The sequence below is a fragment of the Bombyx mori genome, chromosome 15, assembly GCF_030269925.1.
Source record: "Bombyx mori chromosome 15, ASM3026992v2".
Lineage (NCBI taxonomy): Eukaryota > Metazoa > Arthropoda > Insecta > Lepidoptera > Bombycidae > Bombyx > Bombyx mori.
In genome coordinates, this window is record NC_085121.1 from 11,409,769 (window position 1) to 11,427,173 (window position 17,405).

A 17,405-nucleotide genomic window follows, 5' to 3' on the forward strand; every position below is an offset into this window, starting at 1 on the left:
AAACTATACAATTTTTCATTCAGTTCGTGCGTATTTTGTGGTTCTAAGTCCAGAAAAAATTGAACAAACAACTCAAATATTAAGTGTATATAATCTATAAAATTGAACGTGCACCGGAATACCACACTTAAATTTTATCATTAATAGTTTTCGCAGGGCACGCGATTTAGTAAGGATCCCTAATTTTTTTTTTTAAATATTGTAGCCTATGTCACTCAGGAATAGTGTAGCTTCCAAACAGTGAAAGATTTTTTCAGATCGGTTCAGTAGTTTCGGAGCCTATTCAATACAAACAAACAAACAAATCTTTCCTCTTTATAATATTAGTATTAGATATAAAATAATTAATAATTAGGAATTTAATTTTTTTATGATCGAACAATCACCAATAGTCGTCGAACAAACGATAGTTGATCAAAATTAATTAATCTGAGCGATAAAAATAAAGATATCTAGTAAGAGGGGCCCACTTAAGGGTGATCATTTGCTTAATTAATTATAAATAAATAAAAGACGAACAAATAATTTAAAATAAAAAAATCCGAAAATCAAAAAAAGGGTGGACAAATTCACTGAGCCCACAATGATATCTACGATTAAAATAATAATATCATGTTTTTTGTCTTTTCTAAAGCTAGCCTTAAAGAGAGATCAAGAAACCTAGTAACGTGAAAGCACTTTAAGGTAGTTAGCGTTATATTGATACATTTTTACTGGTGGTAGGATCTCTTGTGAGTCCGCACGGGTAGGTACCACCGCCCCGCCTATTTCTGCCGTGAAGCAGTAATGTGTTTCGGCTTGAAGGGTGGGGCAGCCGTTGTGACTATACTGAGACCTTAGAACTGTATCTTAAGGTGTGTGGCGCATTTGCGTTGTAGATATCTATGGGCTCCAGTAACCACTTAACACCAGGTGGGCTGTGAGCTCGTCCACATATCTAAGCAGTAAAAAAAAAAAACAACACACTTCACACAAAATTACATTTTTTTTTAGGGATTTTACGATCTGGTAACTAAGACCTTTATTAGGTCATGTCTCATTTTAATTTATATTCTTATTTTTATGAAAAACTAGCTGACCCGGCTAACTTCATAGTGCCTCAGTCGATAAATAAAAGACATCAAGTTTTGTATCTGTTTGTATTTGTAACTAGTATATACTTATATATGTAGTTACTATTGTTGATCGAAGTACGGGGGACACATCAAAGAAAAAACAAAATTGTTTGTTTTTATATAATTCCGAGCATTTTCATATTTACTCACCTTTTAAACCTTCTCTGGACTTCGACAAATAATTCAAAACCTAAATAAGCCAAAGTCCAGCCATTCTCGAGTTTTAGCGAGACTAACGAACAGCAATTCATTTTTATATATAGATATGAAGATGATATTATGGAGTGAAATGAAATGAAATAAAATGAAGATGATTAATTTGAGACATTAATCAACAGGGATGAAATTAAATGAAATTAGATGAGATGATATAGGATGAAGTATAATTTCAAGTGGTCATTTACTGAGAATTTTTCAGTGGACTTTTTGGAGGATCCCGAGAAGTTACGTCGAGCGTCTTTGATTCGTTTTCCCACACTTGTGCACTTTCACAGATAATAAACAGTTAATAAACCACCGTTATTACACATTTAAATCTGCAGAAGCACTAAATAGACAAAATAAAACAAATCACACAACTTCACTCCTCGCGTTCTATGCAGGGCAGAGGTAAAGAGAACCGTCTGTCTCTCTGTTTAAAGAAGTGTCCGTTAAAATCTGCTAAATAAGGGTGCCGCTACAGTAGCAACCGGGTAAATATTAAAAACGGCGCTGAAATTAGTTATTAGAATAAGATAGAGAAATAAAAAAGGGCAAAAGAACTGTAAGGACTACAAAATTACAAAAAGTATTTTATATAAAGCTGACAAGAAAATGCAATCGATGTCTCTACGTTTTACCACAGCAAATTTTAGGTTATATTGACGAAATTATGTGAGGTCTTGTATATTACACTGTCACTAACTACTCTAGTCATTAAATATAGTAAATTTCCTAACTCAGCATACTTCAATCAGTTAAAAACTGCTCAATTCATATACCCTATGCCTATGCTAGCCCCATTCTGGAGGATTTTTGAACTGTTATTTAGTGCTGAAAGTGGGACACATATATTAAGTGTATAATCTATGTGGGACACTTTTACAAGCTTCTCTCTTAAATGAGACAGTTCTCCTTACATACCTCTACCTTCCATATCGCGTTCCCGCCAAAAGTCCGAATTACATTTTTTTTAAGGGCTTTTATGACCTGGTAACTAAGACCTTTAAGTCATGTCTTATTTTAATTTATATTCTTATTTTTATGAAAAATGATATGGAGTGAAATGAAATGAAGATGACTAATTTGAGACATTAATCAACTGGGATGAAATTAAATGAAATGAGATGAGATGAAATATAATCTGAGTAAAATGGTGGTCATTTACTAAGATCTTTTCAGTGGACTTTTTGGAGGATCTCGAGAAGTTACGTTCAGCGGCTTTGTTTCATTTTCGCACATTTGTGCACTTTCACAGGTATTAAACAGTTAATAAACCACCGTTTTTACACATTTAAACCTGAAGAAACACTAAATAGACAAAATAAAACAAATCACACAACTTCACTCCTCGCGTTCCCGCCAAAAAGTCCCGAATTACATTTAAATTATTATTCGACATAGATTATCATTAAGGATGGTATTGCAGCAGCTAAGCTGGTTTTAATTATAATATAAACATAATGGCTATGAGTAAAGTGTAATAAGCCAAGCGGAATTGAGGTTAAATTTTTATTAAAGATTGCCATAACGCCATCCTTCAAATTATTTAAGAATTTTCTACAAAAAAAGTTTTCCATTCCCATTTAAATAAAAAGAAAGCTAATGACTTGCCAATGAGCATTTCTGCTTTGCATTTATACTAATTTTACCACTAAGCTCTCTTTTCATACTCTTCATGAATTTCATTTGGATAAGGAAATCTCCCCCGTTTCACAAGATCAAGCAAAATAATTCAACAAAAAGCATTGTGACTACTTAGTTGAACTTTCAGTAGGTACCTATGTTTTCGACATTTCACTGAGATTTTTGGTTTCAAATCATCCAACAGATATGACTTCGGCTTTTCTGCAAAACATTGAGTAATGTTCCCTTTGCCTAACTAATTATTGAACGTTTATACGTTTATAATTACATTTAATTTTAAGCTTTTTGACTGGAGCGCGAGGTGCAAAATTGTGTAAATTGTTTTATTCTGTTAATTTAGTGATTATAAGTAATACACATAATAGATAAGAATTTAGTATTTCATCAGGTTTAAATATGTAATAACAGTGGTTTATTAACAGTTTAGTATTTGTGAAAGAGCACAAAATTAAATATGAGAAAATAAAACAACCCCGCTGGACGTAACTTCTCGGGATCTTCCAAAAAGTTCACTGAAAAAGTCGCAGTAAATTTCATTTTACTGAGACGATATTTCTTCACCTCATTCCACCCGTTTCTTTTCATTTAATTTCATCCCGATTGATTGCAGCCTCAAATAAATAAACTTCACCTCATTTCATCCATATAATTTTTCACTCCCTACAATTTTGTAGTAACAAATTTAACTACTTATTAATCAGGAATCGAACACACGAAGTCAGCATATTTGTAGAATAACATCCACTATTTTATTCTGCAACGAAAAAATGCCACAATTGTTTCAAGTTTTACGATGCTATAAGTGTTCGGTGTTTCAAGTAAGTATAAGCAATTACGTATAAGATTAGTGCCGTATCACATTATTTAATTTATTTGTTTTCAAATAATGGCATAACCATATTTTATTAGAAAAATGATTAGTTTTTATGGCAAAAGGTTGTTGTTCGGAACTTGCTTAAGCTAGCTCACCCAGTAAATGCTATCGTAATTTAGGTCTTCTATTCTATGATAGCTACCACACCCCCGAGACCAGAAGTTATGACAGTTAGTTAGTGACTACTATATGATTGACTCTCGAATTATTATAACGTGTCTGCACTTTTAAGGTTCAAAATAAGATTTGTTGAACTGTTACAATTTTCAGGTTCATCAAGGTAAAAAGTCAAATAAATGGAAATGTAAACTTTGTGGTGAGAAGCAGTCTATTAAAAGGCATTATGGTCTTGGCACTAGCAAGGACTGCCGCATACATGTTCAGAAATTGAATGGGATTCGAGGTGTGATTGATGAACTCTATGATTCTACATCGCCAAATGAAAGTATAGATGAAAATACTGAGACTGAAATAACAGAAGTTTCAAATAAAAACATTGAAAAGAAGAGTAAATGGACAGATTTTACTACAAATAATGAAATTGAAAATATTTATGAAGGAACAGATGATAATAACTATCCTGATCCAGAATTACCTAATAAGCGTAAAAAGACGAAGAATCACTATAAAAATAAAAACAAAAAACAGATTACAATTAATCTAGGCAATGAATTTTGCGACCCTAAAGATGGAAACACAAACTTTAATGATCCTTTAGATACAATAAATAAAAAAAACATTACTCCTACTGAAGACTCTGCAGAAAGAATAAATAGTGATAATGAACTGGAATGTCAAGGAACTGAGCTTTTCAATGACAGTTGCATATTAAAAGACACAAATCTGAAAATAAGCCAATGCAAGAAATTCTGTAATTCTTTAGAGATTGTAAAAAGAAATAAGCTGAATAATGCTAAAAGTCAAGTTAAAGAATCAAAATGGAAACAATTCATTGAAAATAATGAAAATCTCTTTAAAATAGAAGACTCAAAGCATACTTTAAACCAAAGAAAAACAATGGAATTTTCAATAACCGAAGAGTCTGATTTAGATACCATACTTGATATTTGAATTGTATTCATGAGAATGTTATGTTTAAAATTAGTTATAATTAAAGACTTAAGACCTAATTAAACAGTATGTCCATAAATCTGCCTAGTATAAGTACTAGGCAGAATTATGAAATACTAAGCAGAATTACTAAGGCAAATACTTAATTATATCACAGTCTTATTCAATTTGAAGGCAAGGCAAAGTAGAGAGTTCTCTACAGCTCACTTAATCTTAAGCCACTAAACTTCATAGTGTGTTTGCCTGGCCCTATATAAGATTAAGTGTGTGCTGTGATTAATTAAAACAATTGATCACCAATTGGTGGTCTTGACATTTTTAGAGGTAATTTTCGCTTGGGAAATTGCTTAAGTGTTGAACTAGGGTCTAACTAACAGGATGACTAGTTACTGTTATCAAGAAGAATATTTTATTTGCCAGTGCAAATACCATACAAAATTCTTTCGCTTGTATGTCTGGCAATGCAAGGTTTTTTTTCGGGCTGGGAGTTTAAACTCCTATGAAGTCTGTTATGTGGATCTTGACGATCTGCAGATGTTGGGAGCAGACCGTGGACCCAAGGATATTTTTAGGGCCCTTCCGCACTAAACGACTCCCCTGCACTCTTATACCCGACGCCAGATCTCCGTCCGGGGTCAGAACCCGGTCAGAGTAAGGGGGTTCCCGTGGTCATCAACTATCGTGGCGCCACCCTTAGGACGCCCGACCGACGGATAGTCGATGACCAATGACACCGGTCTCCGCGGTACGGTGGCCCTACCAGGCCGCCCGGGCGATGCCGCTGGTGTTCCGGGATACTCCGCTGACCAGCCTGCCGGGTCAGAACGCGATACACCGCCGACTGGGTTGCTCTTCCACAGTATGTTCGGCGATGACAGCGACGACGGCAATGCGGACCGCGTTGTCACATTCTTCTGGTGCCAGCACGCTAGAGTGACGGTGGCGTGCGGCGCAGCCTCGACCCCTTCAGGTTGACCCGTGACCATCACCGGGAGGAGACTGAACGCAAGACATACCTTAGGCTTTCGTCGCGCTAGCGATCATTCATTTCGTGCGGCACTCTTATCTTTTTTTACCTTGGCATTTTGATGCATATTTATAAACAAAGATTGTTTTGATGCTAATGTTGAAAGCTGGTGTTCACTCATAGGCAAATCGTCAGCCTCCACTATCGTAGTTTCCGGGAGACCACGTGGTTCATTTTTTTATTACAATATCCATGTTGGAACCGTTCAAACTAATAACGAATCGTGTGTTCGTTTGTAGTGTTCACTCCACATCATTAATTAATGTTGTGAGCTGTTAGTGCGGCATTACGGAACTATTTATTCATTAATTACTCGTATTTTTTTAGGCAACATAATTAAAAAGATACAAATTAGTGCAAACAAAAAACACTAATCAATAAATAAATAGAAATTGCTGAATTAGAAAATAGATTTTCATATTTTTGAAATAAAATTCAGTTGAGCTAAAAAGTTTGCACCTCGCTGGAATGCGGTGCTCCGCCCGCTCCTCGCTCACCTTCCCGCGATCGCCCTGTCGCGTCAGTACGCTTAGCATCTTTGTCGCCGACACGCGTCATACGAGTTTTCGTCTCCCTATCCGTTGAATTTACAATTTTTTAATTGTTCTTGTTAGTTAAATTAAAAAAACATCTGTATATATAAAAATGAATTGCTGTTCGTTAGTCTACGGGCACGAAACTTGCGATGGCTGAGCGATGGCGGCAGCGAGGCGACGCGACACGGGGCGGGTAGGCAGCGATATCTCGCGCGGGCACGAAACAAGCTGGCGAGCAGTCGCGCTCATACAGTGTTGTGCGAACCATGAGTTTACTTCGAAAAGAACTATTGAAGCCTAGTCCCCTAATGTGGGAATTATTATTACTTAGAGATGGTGTTCATCCAATAAATCAACGAAGACGCAATTGGGGAGAATTTTCTACGCTTTATTACGAGCTAAGGTGTCATTCAATGAAATTTTAAATTCTTTATTAAATTATAAATTCCTCATTATCAATTTCCATTACTAAAATAATAATTCAACACAACACTGTGTACCCGCGCAAGCGACGAAACCAAATTAGTTTGTTCTCGTCGCTTCCGCGTCGCCGTCGCCCCATCATCGCCCGTACATCGCTCGATCGCCCCGCTCCGCCATCGCCCGTTTCGTGCCCGTCCCCATACTGCGCAATGCTTTTGAATACATCGCCGTCGCCCCGCTGCCGCCATCGTTTGGCCATCGCAAGTTTCGTGCCCGTAGACTTACACCCGTATCTTTAGTCGTTTACACGAGCTTAACTCGACTCGACTCAACCTCCAACGCGCGTTTTGGTATGATTAGTCGTAAAAATAAACTCCACTCAAACGTCCTTGGAAAATTTTCCTAACCGGAGTGAAGTAAGCGAACTGTCAAGTCAAGGTACGTCGCGACGTACCTTGAACGTTCCTCAAGGCTGGTTTTCTATCAATGTCCTAATAGTATGTGGACCGCAAATGGAAATATATGATATTGTTGTGCAATGGCCTGGATCTGTGCATGATTCCCACATATTTTGATAATTTAACTTTGATAATATTTATTAATAAAGTAAATAGTTCGAGGTTACACATTTGAAACTCTTTATTTTATTTACCTACCTATGAGACATATTTTGCTTACTACCTGATAAATAAAGTCAATGCGATTATAAGTTTTATTTATATAATAATAAACTGGTGGTTGTGGAAAAGCACTTCAACAACACGATGCAACCAAAATCAAGCGGCGAGTAAAAATACAAAGCCGGATCCGAAATCTAAAATAATAATAGGTTAGAAAATAAATAATACACTTTCAGATTTACCGCACGCACACATATTTACGAATAACACAGCAACAAAAACATCAAACAAGTTCATCTAGTGTCAAACAGACAGCGGCAGCTTGACTTTGACATTAAACAATGACCATAGACTACAGAACTCTATGGGTTTGATGCTAGCTTGATCAAATTTTCATCATTATTACCTCACTCGAGAACAGTTGAGGAATATTGTAATGGTCGACTAAAAATACCAAACTCGAGTAAGTTTGGAGGGAATTCTCGAGCGTCATCGGATGAGTTAAGAGTGGAGGGCTATTTTACGAAACGTCTAAAGATACGGGCATTAGTCTCGCTAAAACTCGAGAACGGCTGGACCGATTTGGCTAATTTTGGTCTTGAATTATTTGTGGAGGTCCAGAGAAGGTTTCAAAGGTTAGACAAATATGAAAATGTTCGGAATTAAATAAAAATAACAATTTTGTTTTTCCTTTGATGTGCCCCCGTCGGACGAATTCCTTTTGTTTGTTTAAAGTTTATTTTATACAAAAGCTTACGTCTTTTATTTCTCGATTGAGACACTACGAAGTCTGCCGGGTCAGCTAGTAATTAAATAGAAAAAGAGGCAAATAAAACACCAGAGTGGAACTCATTTTTCATATTACAATAAATTGATACACACATTTAATCATCACAATAGCAACTGTTTCATATCACTTCGATAAATCTGAAAGATAGCTAATAAACTACTGGAAATACTAATAATAAATACGGCATAAACCCTACAAAAAACATCAAGTAACTTTGAAAATTGTAAAGGATTATATTATAATCAGAACATGATTTAAAGCTAAATATCAAGTGACACTACTGTTTGATTATACTTAGATAATTAATCGCTCTATTTCTAAAAACTGACAATAGGCATGAAAGGCAGTTTTAATATAATCATTTCAAACTCAAAAAAAAAACGGAAATATACCATTTTGGCTACCATTACATTCGGTATGCCCATTACAGGAAGCCCTACTATATTCGATGCATGCTTATAAATACACGATTACTATTAAAATTCTAGTCACGTTCAGAGTCACGATTAGCAAAATCTATGTTTACGATGAAATTTTGAGAACACTAATAAATAGTTCTCAATGTTTTCTCAACTCTACGGATTCTTTAAATCAATAATACGCAGTCAGCACTTCGTATATCGTCAACTCGACCATGTCACCGAAGTGTTCTTTGCAGAAAATTAGCAGCTCTTGTAAATTGTCCTTTCGTATTTTCCGTACAGCTTAATAGGACATCATGTGTCTTCGTCGATGCAATTCACGAGCTCTAGCGTATCGTCGACTGTAACTGTTCCAACGCCATGATCTGAATATAATACAAAAACATTTTTAATACATTTTCATAATATACTTGTATGCTATTGAGCTCCCTCGCCTTGACGTCAGACTGAATAAGGGGAGGAGGAGGAAGGAAATAAATAAGACTGCTAGTAAAAACCCAGATTTTAGAAATCTGGGTTTATTGACGATCTCATCTAAGTCTACGTGACGTTTTTAGTGACAATTTACCTAGTTTTCAATTAAATGGAATGACGCTCCCATAAAGTTCCTGACTTGCAGTGGGAAATTATAAATATGCCAATCAAAACGGAAGAAATAAGTGAACTGATAGTCTTCATATCGTCTTGCTTAATGATTGTTAAAAATCGCTTTGGCTTCATGATTATTTCCGGAGTAAGTGTACTTGAATGTAACTTCCTACTTTCTATACACTATATTATAGGGCGGTATTGTGTGTATCATGTATTATTGTTTTACCGACATAAATAGATTAGCTGTTATTGTAATGAAATGCAACTTCAATAGGTACTATTTGTTTTTTATAGAAAATTTCACCTAAATATTTCAATGTTTGCTTATGCAGTTTGCTTATGTGCTCAACCAACAAATTTCAGATGAAGGACCTTTACTTTATTGTTTTGAAGACTCTATTTCTACTATCAAAATACCTTTCGCTATATCCGATGGGCTCGCCTCTGTGAAGGTAGTTGTTTTCGAAACCTTTGACGGATTCTTCGTGGCTTCCTAAACATGAAAAAAATATCATTACAAAGTACCTAAATTTAATGGTGTAGACAAAAATATATATTTAATATTTGTTTTTGAGCTTACCGTGAGTATTCGAATGCGAAAATCTTCGACATGAAGGCCCACGACAGCTGAGAAGTTGTTGCAGCTGATTGTGGAAATATTCCCTTTCGGAAGCCGTCAAATGTTTAACCCTGTTTTGAGTTTCGAACGGATCTAGAAACAAATTTAAATTTGTCATTGCTTAGAAAGTTAATAATTATTACCTCTTTTAAAATTGAATTTATACAAATCAATTATTTTTTTCCTACCTATGCTGATAGCCTTGAGAGGCTATTTCAGCTTTACCCTAACGTGTGTAGGTGAGTTCACGGGGCTTGAACCGGAGTGTTGCTAAAACTGACCCTAGCAAGAGCAGTGTTTCGCAGAATCTACCACCGGATCGGAAATGCGACCCACTGAAAAGATCCGGCGAAAAACTCAGTGGGCAGTGTCTGTGGGTTAATTCGCTCGTCGAGGCCTTCGTCGCAAGCGACGGGTTCGACGAGGACGGTGACCGGTGCTTGTGGTGATCAAAATTATTATCGTTTTTTCTTCGTATGCTACATGCTGTCGTACCATTCATCCAATTGCAAACAAACTTTATTAATTTGCTTCCTTGCATTTGCGTCAAGATTATAGACAAAGTAAAATTGACTAATATTATAATTGCAGACGTGCTTCTAGTCTTAGATTCAACAAATTCATGTATATCATACATTTAGCGTTACTCATAATGCAGCGTGACCGGGTCTCACTAACTTAAAATTCTAAAAAGAACATACCTATTCTTAGATTGTAGTAAGTAACGAGTCCAGTTATGAATTCGCAGTACAACAAATTATGTGTGGCGTTAATAGTCCTAACGCAATTGTACGTGTTGTTAGAAGTGCTCATGCAGAAGCAAAATGGTCCCGCGGTCCAGAGCGGCGCCGTGCGCCAATGGTCATTGTCGTGACGATAACAATTCATTCTCTCAGATTCACATAGTTTTTCCAATTCTGCCTAAAATATAAATAATAATAATAATAATAAATTTAATAATAATAAGTTTGTAGAAAAAGAAGAAAACTCAACTAACGGACATTAAATATATTTATTCCTTATTATTTATTTGGCTAAGGCTCGTAAATAATAAATACGTACCAGCGTCTGCTGAGAAAAAAAAAGTAAAGAAAAGTAATAATAATAATGGTATATAACTGGAAAGGTCTAAATTACTATGAGTTTAGGGAATTTACCCTTTTTTTGGCTTTCCGCAGTTTCTTTTGAAGCAACTGGGCTTTACGTTTTCTTTGTTCTTCTCTCGCTCTCTGGGCTGCCTCCATATAGCTCTGACCGGGTCCTTTTAATTTCCTGTAGTAGAATGTTAAATATAAGGAAACAAAAACAAAAATAATATAACTAAAACCTATAAATATATATTTCTTATTTTTAAATACTATTAATAAATTGAATAATGTTTTTAGTAATTTTTAATACTTGATACTTAATACTTTTAATATTTTTTTTAAATAATTAATACTCACCTATTTTCCTCACAATAACATACGTGTTTGTCCTCATTTTCAATGAAGAGTGGATGCAACCTTCTTTGAAAGACATCGGGCGGCTTTTCCAAAATATCAATGCTTTTAGAAGTTCCTTTATTCATGTTTCTTTGTTCGTATTCCGATACGTCGAATCTCGTTGGCCCTAAATTTAAAGCAGTGTGGGTCGCGTTTTCCATTGGTTTGGCAGTTGTTGTTGTTACAGTGTGTAAAGCCTCTGTAGACCTCAATATTTTATCGATACTTGAACTGTAGTAATTCACCGTTTGAGTAAAGTACGTTGTATCCTTTTCTGTTGTGTATTCTTCAGAAACCTTTTTGTTGCTCGTTGTATCGAAAATTTTTGAGGAAGCAGTCGTAGTTACGATTTCCGTAGTAGGTACAATACCAAGTGATACTGTACCAACTTTGTCTAAATTATTAGGCTGTTGGTATTTTCCATCGATAATTATCGTAGTAACCTGAGGTTTTGGCAGCTCTGTGTCATAAATACTTGTCAAGTTCTCTTTTAGAGGCACACCTTCACCTATATTCATATATGTATGAGTGGATTCGTCAAGTTTAGATTCATTTTGTAATTGAATATCAAAGACGTCTTTAGCTTTGGCGTGTACTGTAGGGAAAACATATTCGTTCGACTGTCTCATTTTTTTATCGATTAATGTATTGTTTTTCTGTTTTGTTTTCAGTTTGTGCATTCTGGTTTTTTTCAGGTGTTCCTTAGAAGTTTGTTCATAGATAGCTGTCTTATTGTGTATATGACTACTTATTTCAGGCGTATTCAAAGTGTGTATTTCAGTTATTGGCTTAGTAATTTTTAAGTGTCGTTTGATCTCTTTTAAATCCTCAAGCTTGGTACGCAACTGTCTTATTTGGTCTTCTAAACTTAATCTATTCGTTTGCCAAGCTTTCAAATCATTATAGATAATTTGCGAACAGTTAACCCTTCCATCTTTTTCTATTTTACATTCAAGTGACGATTCATTTGTGTTAAGCAGTGCATCGTTCTTATGCTTTTTTCCGTTATGTTGGTTCCACTGTCGTGCTCGTCGTTTGACCCTTTTATGATCTAAATTGTCTTTGGTTTTTTCGTAAGCTTCTATAAAAGCTTGCGTTTCTTTAATTAGTTTATCAATTTTATCTTGCATGTTTTTGTTTTCTAGCTCATTGATTGGTTCAGTTTTGAAACTTAAATGTCCTATGCTTGGATTCTCTTTGAGAATAGTTTCAACAGTATTCGGTTCGAAAACATCATTACTGATAGATCTGCGTAATCTGGTTATATTACTCTCCTTGGTTATATCACTAGGTCGTCTTGCAATATTGCCATCAGTTTCCAGTCTGGTATAAACAAGCCCACTGGGTGTGAAACAAGCACATTTCTTTGTACTCATCTTCGGCTGTGGAATAGTGTATTCATTCTGAAATTGATTGTTAAACATCAATACTAGTTCTGTACTATAAAATTACGTAGGCAGCGGCTTGGCTCTGCCCCTGGCATTGCTGAAGTCCATGAGCGACGGTAACCACTAACTATCAGGTGGGTCATATGCTCGTCTGCCTACAAGGGCAATAAAAAAAGGGTGCGTGTACTTATGTACGCGCGTAAGAAGTTATACTTTATTTTATGTTTTTTTTTAAATATTAAATAATTAATAATAAATATTTAACGTTAATAATTTAATAATATTTAGTATGACTTATATTAAATAATAATTTTGTCATTTATATTACTTAAAAATAAATGCTAATAACACTTTTTTTACGAGTGTACATGCGCGAAAATTCACCTGCGGCTATATTCAGACTCGTCAAGTTACGTCGGCCGTATTGTAATGAGCGATTTAGTGGGCAACTTCATTCTGTTAATTTTGTGTCACGGTGCGCGCGCATCGTAAAATTTCACTCTCATCAATTTTTCATAAGGCGCTTAAAGAAGTACAACTTCAACAAAAAAAAAAAACTTTTATGATGTGAAAATACATACGTCATATCTGCATTTGTGTTTACGCCATCTGCCATTGACTAGAACGCATTTCCATTTTCTGCCGGCGGCGCAAGGGGCACGGAGCTCAGCTTTGGAGCAATCAACTGCTAATCGTGTTGTTTTAGTGTCAAATATAGTTGCATTGCTGGACTCTGAAATCACAGTTAAAATACGGTCAAAAATCTAATATGAAAGGGCTTACTATCATCTTGTGGAAACTTTTGTGCGTGTTATTAGAAATAGAAACGAATTGCATCATTTGATACTCACGCAAAAAATCTTTGGACGACATCATCATGTATGGCTGAGTATTTAGGATATCTCCAGCGTCGAGAGCTTTTTCCAGAGTGGCCTCTAAAATTGGATTGTGACTTTCGTTTGTGATAAGTGGCTCCGAAGACTTCTGCTTTTCTAAAGTATCAAATTCAGCGCTCTCCTGAAAATACGAATAATGACGTCGATTTTTATATCGAACTCAACGTGAACGAGGAACGTGAGGAAAACAAATTTTCGCAATTACTTCCTTGATGTTTTTTTTTAAATAAATCTATAGCGATCTTCCTTCTACCATACCGACGTTTAATTCACAAATATTATTAAAATCGTAATATATTATAGAATCGTTGAGTACCGCATCATCATCGTCATCGAGGGTCAAGAAGTCGTCATCGTCAGTCTCTTCCTCGAAGTCTGCGCTTTCGGAAGATGCTTGAGGCTGCAATGTAGTCCCAGGATACCCATTCATTTCAAGGCTGTATTTGTTCTCTCGAGAGCGGTGGCCCATTCCCAGAATGTCACGACGTCCGGAACTGCAAACGAACGTTACTTAAAGTAGGAAATTATGTTAATTTAAAATGGGGTAAAAAGAAATACGTACGAAAGAACCAGGCTATATGTATTTTAATAGACTTTGCTTTACTATACCTAAGTTAAAAAAATATAACTCAATAAGAAATTAATTTCAAATATAAGACTTTTAGAAAGACAGTTATGTTAATCACTTTCTTCAAACATCGCACTGTTAAGTCCTTTGTTATAAATGTTGGAAATACATACAAAACACGAACAAGTACGCCAATACCATGGATACCAAATATATATCAGACTCTGACACCGGAAATCGAACCCAGGTCGGATCATTATTGTACATTATAATGCATTAGTAGACCGACTAACAAACAGCTAAGGTATTAAATTACACAATACAATTCCTCGCTTAACAAAGCCAAGATACAAAATTTTATTGTGGTTCGAAGTTAACATTGCAATTTTCATATGCATGTTCTCACCTTTCTACAAGGAAAGTATCAGGCCAATAAGACATCTGTTGACGACGTCTCCTCGGCTGCAGTAACGGCAGTAAGGACCTTCCATCCATGTGAGCGGGTGCTTCTACTCCACCCATATCGAGGAACGTTGGTGCCAGATCTATGTTCAATACTATATCGTCGACCCTGGATAATTTTATAAACTCATCAAATTGAACTTTCCCTTTCTATAAGGAGATTTTTTTATGACTATTAACCGATGCTAATGTTTATTATCTGCGTTGTATGAATCAATATTGCAATATTAGAGACGGTGTATCGAATCCGCCCCATATCTTCCCTAGCGCTTCGTAAAAAGCGACTAAGATATTCACCGAAAAATTGATGCAGCGTTCATTGAGTATAATGCCAATGCCAACATCTACTGGTGGTGTGGCGTATCGTTAGCATCTACGGCTTAAAGCCTCGCCCTTGTTTCTCCAGATGGGGGCGGCAGCGTTAACATTGTGATCGATATTCCTGGGTGACAGTAAATAATCACAAGGAAGACAGAATTTAGATTCTTCGAATCCGTAACCAGCATTGAATAATGCAGCAATGTAAAATATATTTAAAAACGAAATACCGCAAATTCAATTTATTACACAGAAAACATTACCCGGTGTTCAAGATCTACACAGCGCGAAGAGAAAGACATAATGACGTTTATGTTCATTTTTTAAACTTATTTTCTGTGCATTTTTCACTCACGACTTTGGCGCCTTGTTTATCATTTTAAATTTTTTTTCACATTATTATTGTCGGACTACAAATAAAATATAACATCAATTCCACAAACCGACTTATTATTTGTCCCGAGTATAGAAAATCAGCTTTATAAAAATACTGGTGTTAAGGCGTCTTGTGAGTCCGCACGAGTAGGTACCACCGTCCTGCCTATTTTTGTCATAAAGCAGTAACGTATTTCGGTTTGAAAGGTGCAGCAGCCGTTGTATTGAAAAACTGAGATTTGGAACTCATGTCTCAAGGTGGATGGCTGCATTTATAGCATTTATATCTATGCGCTCCAGTGACCAGTTAACACCGGATGGACCGTGAGCTCGTCCACTCATTTTAACGATAAAAAAATTTAAACACTTACACCGTGCCAGGCTCGACTCCTGGTCCTCGAACTAGGAAGGGAACTCTGATGTCGAACTCAAACGGGAAACTCTTGCCTTTTACCAGCCCGAACTGGCCCAAATGGTATCCGTGGTCCGAAGTGTACACCAAATAAGTGTTATCCAGTTCCCCTAGTGATTTCAATTCTTGGTACACTCGTTCTACTGCCTAACAAAATAAAAATACATCCTGTGTGATTTATGTACATAAATTTATATGAGGGCGAACGAAAATATTGTTTGTTTGTGTTTTTTTTTCAATTTTCCGCAAAATAAAAGCTCAGATATGGCCAATAAGATTGTGACAGCCGTAAAAAGTATTTTAGTGTCGATTTTCATTTATACAATATGTATGTACGATATATGTATATACAAATAAACTATTAAATTTTACGCCATTAAAAATCTGCATTGGCAAAATAAACTATTCATCTCACTAAGCCTACTAGTAATTACATAAATCAACGGGTACTTTCAGTAAAATACACCTAAGAAGCCTTGCTTGATTTATGCGTACTTTACTTTACCAGCACATAAATTTAGTCACCGATTAATCAGTATAGCTTGTTCCTTACCATGTCAACACTTTGCAATGTCTGCAACCTCTTGGTCATGAGCAAGTCGGTAAATTGACGATGTATGGGCTTCATCTTGTCGGTGACGCGAAGAATCCATTGCTTATCAGGATTCGGAGCCATATCATACGTTGGAGTGCTGTGGAAAATATAAACTTTCACCCTCCAATATTTTTTATATTTTTTATTTCTTAGATGGGTGGACGAGCTCACAGCCCACCCGATGTTAAGTGGTTACTGGAGTCCATAGACATCTACAACGTAAATGCGCCACCCACCTTGAGACATAAGTTCTAATGTCTCAGGTATAGTTACAACGGCTGCCCCGCCCTTCCAAACCAAAACGCACTCTGCTACTGCTCCACGGCAGGGTGGTGGTACCTACCCGCGCGGACTCTCAAGAGGTCCTACCACCAGTAAAACCTGGTGGTGGGACCCAATACCTGATATTTTACAATAAATTTTACGAGGGAAAATTCGAATTGCGATCGAATTATTTGAAATTGTTCTATCTTTTAGTTAGAGAGTGATCGACTTAGAGGTTTAGGTTTCTTCGATTTTATTGAAAAATATAATCCATAATTCGTTTTATTACGACCTATATTCAAAAGCTAACTGAAAACTGTTTTGCATATCAGTATTGAAAACATAACGGTCATCCGGCCTTCGTAAATTATGAAATAAAAAGATAATTGCTTGGCCTTCCAATGAGATCGTGCATGCTTACCATTCTATTACCGACCGCAGTGATCATGATATTAAGGAAGGCTTACAAAAAGTTTTACAAACATTTTAATGTCGATTAGCTTTCAATGAATGTATATATTTTTTTAATTCATGTCTGTTGGCGGTCGCCCGGGGCGGGTTTCGCGTCGCGACCACACAGTACGCCAATCGGCTGAATATTTAAATTGCGATCGAACTGAGATCGACTCCGGTTACCGGCGCCGGCTTGTCGCAAAGCACCGGTGAATGAATGCGTCTTGTATTAGGGATGAAGCGACGAGAATATCAAA

The 17,405-nt window shown here is 36.1% G+C and overlaps 2 protein-coding genes across 8 annotated transcripts in view; one reads left to right on the top strand and one right to left on the bottom strand.

The window, feature by feature from the left end:
- Positions 1-2,738: 2,738 nt before the first annotated feature.
- Positions 2,739-5,056, top strand: LOC101737099 (MRN complex-interacting protein). 6 transcript variants are annotated; one of them, XM_062672650.1, is made up of 3 exons: positions 2,739-2,816; positions 3,662-3,778; positions 4,105-5,056. In XM_062672650.1, exons 2-3 carry the CDS (start codon positions 3,728-3,730, stop codon positions 4,903-4,905), a joined length of 852 nt encoding a protein of 283 aa, XP_062528634.1. In that variant the 5' UTR covers positions 2,739-2,816; positions 3,662-3,727; the 3' UTR covers positions 4,906-5,056. The 6 variants fall into 6 exon arrangements, with proteins under 6 accessions (XP_062528634.1, XP_062528636.1, XP_062528637.1 ...); XM_062672652.1 differs by lacking the exon at positions 2,739-2,816 and adding an exon at positions 3,139-3,273; XM_062672653.1 differs by lacking the exon at positions 2,739-2,816 and adding an exon at positions 3,244-3,486.
- A 3,298-nt stretch (positions 5,057-8,354) lies between these two features.
- The window catches only part of LOC101736967 (extracellular sulfatase SULF-1 homolog), a 103,891-nt gene continuing 94,840 nt past the window's right edge, over positions 8,355-17,405 (bottom strand). Inside the window, exons 6-17 of one of the 2 annotated variants that reach the window (XM_038015670.2) lie at positions 16,390-16,528; positions 15,796-15,983; positions 14,676-14,840; positions 14,018-14,195; positions 13,657-13,822; positions 13,387-13,538; positions 11,379-12,799; positions 11,091-11,205; positions 10,635-10,854; positions 9,895-10,026; positions 9,732-9,807; positions 8,355-9,088 (exon numbers count right to left, since the gene is read on the bottom strand). In XM_038015670.2, the coding sequence (XP_037871598.1) occupies positions 9,007-9,088; positions 9,732-9,807; positions 9,895-10,026; positions 10,635-10,854; positions 11,091-11,205; positions 11,379-12,799; positions 13,387-13,538; positions 13,657-13,822; positions 14,018-14,195; positions 14,676-14,840; positions 15,796-15,983; positions 16,390-16,528 (3,034 nt within the window). In that variant the 3' untranslated portion in view covers positions 8,355-9,006. Of the gene's footprint in view, positions 9,089-9,731; positions 9,808-9,894; positions 10,027-10,634; positions 10,855-11,090; positions 11,206-11,378; positions 12,821-13,386; positions 13,539-13,656; positions 13,823-14,017; positions 14,196-14,675; positions 14,841-15,795; positions 15,984-16,389; positions 16,529-17,405 lie in introns of both variants that reach the window. The other variant, XM_012689081.4, reaches the window with a different exon arrangement.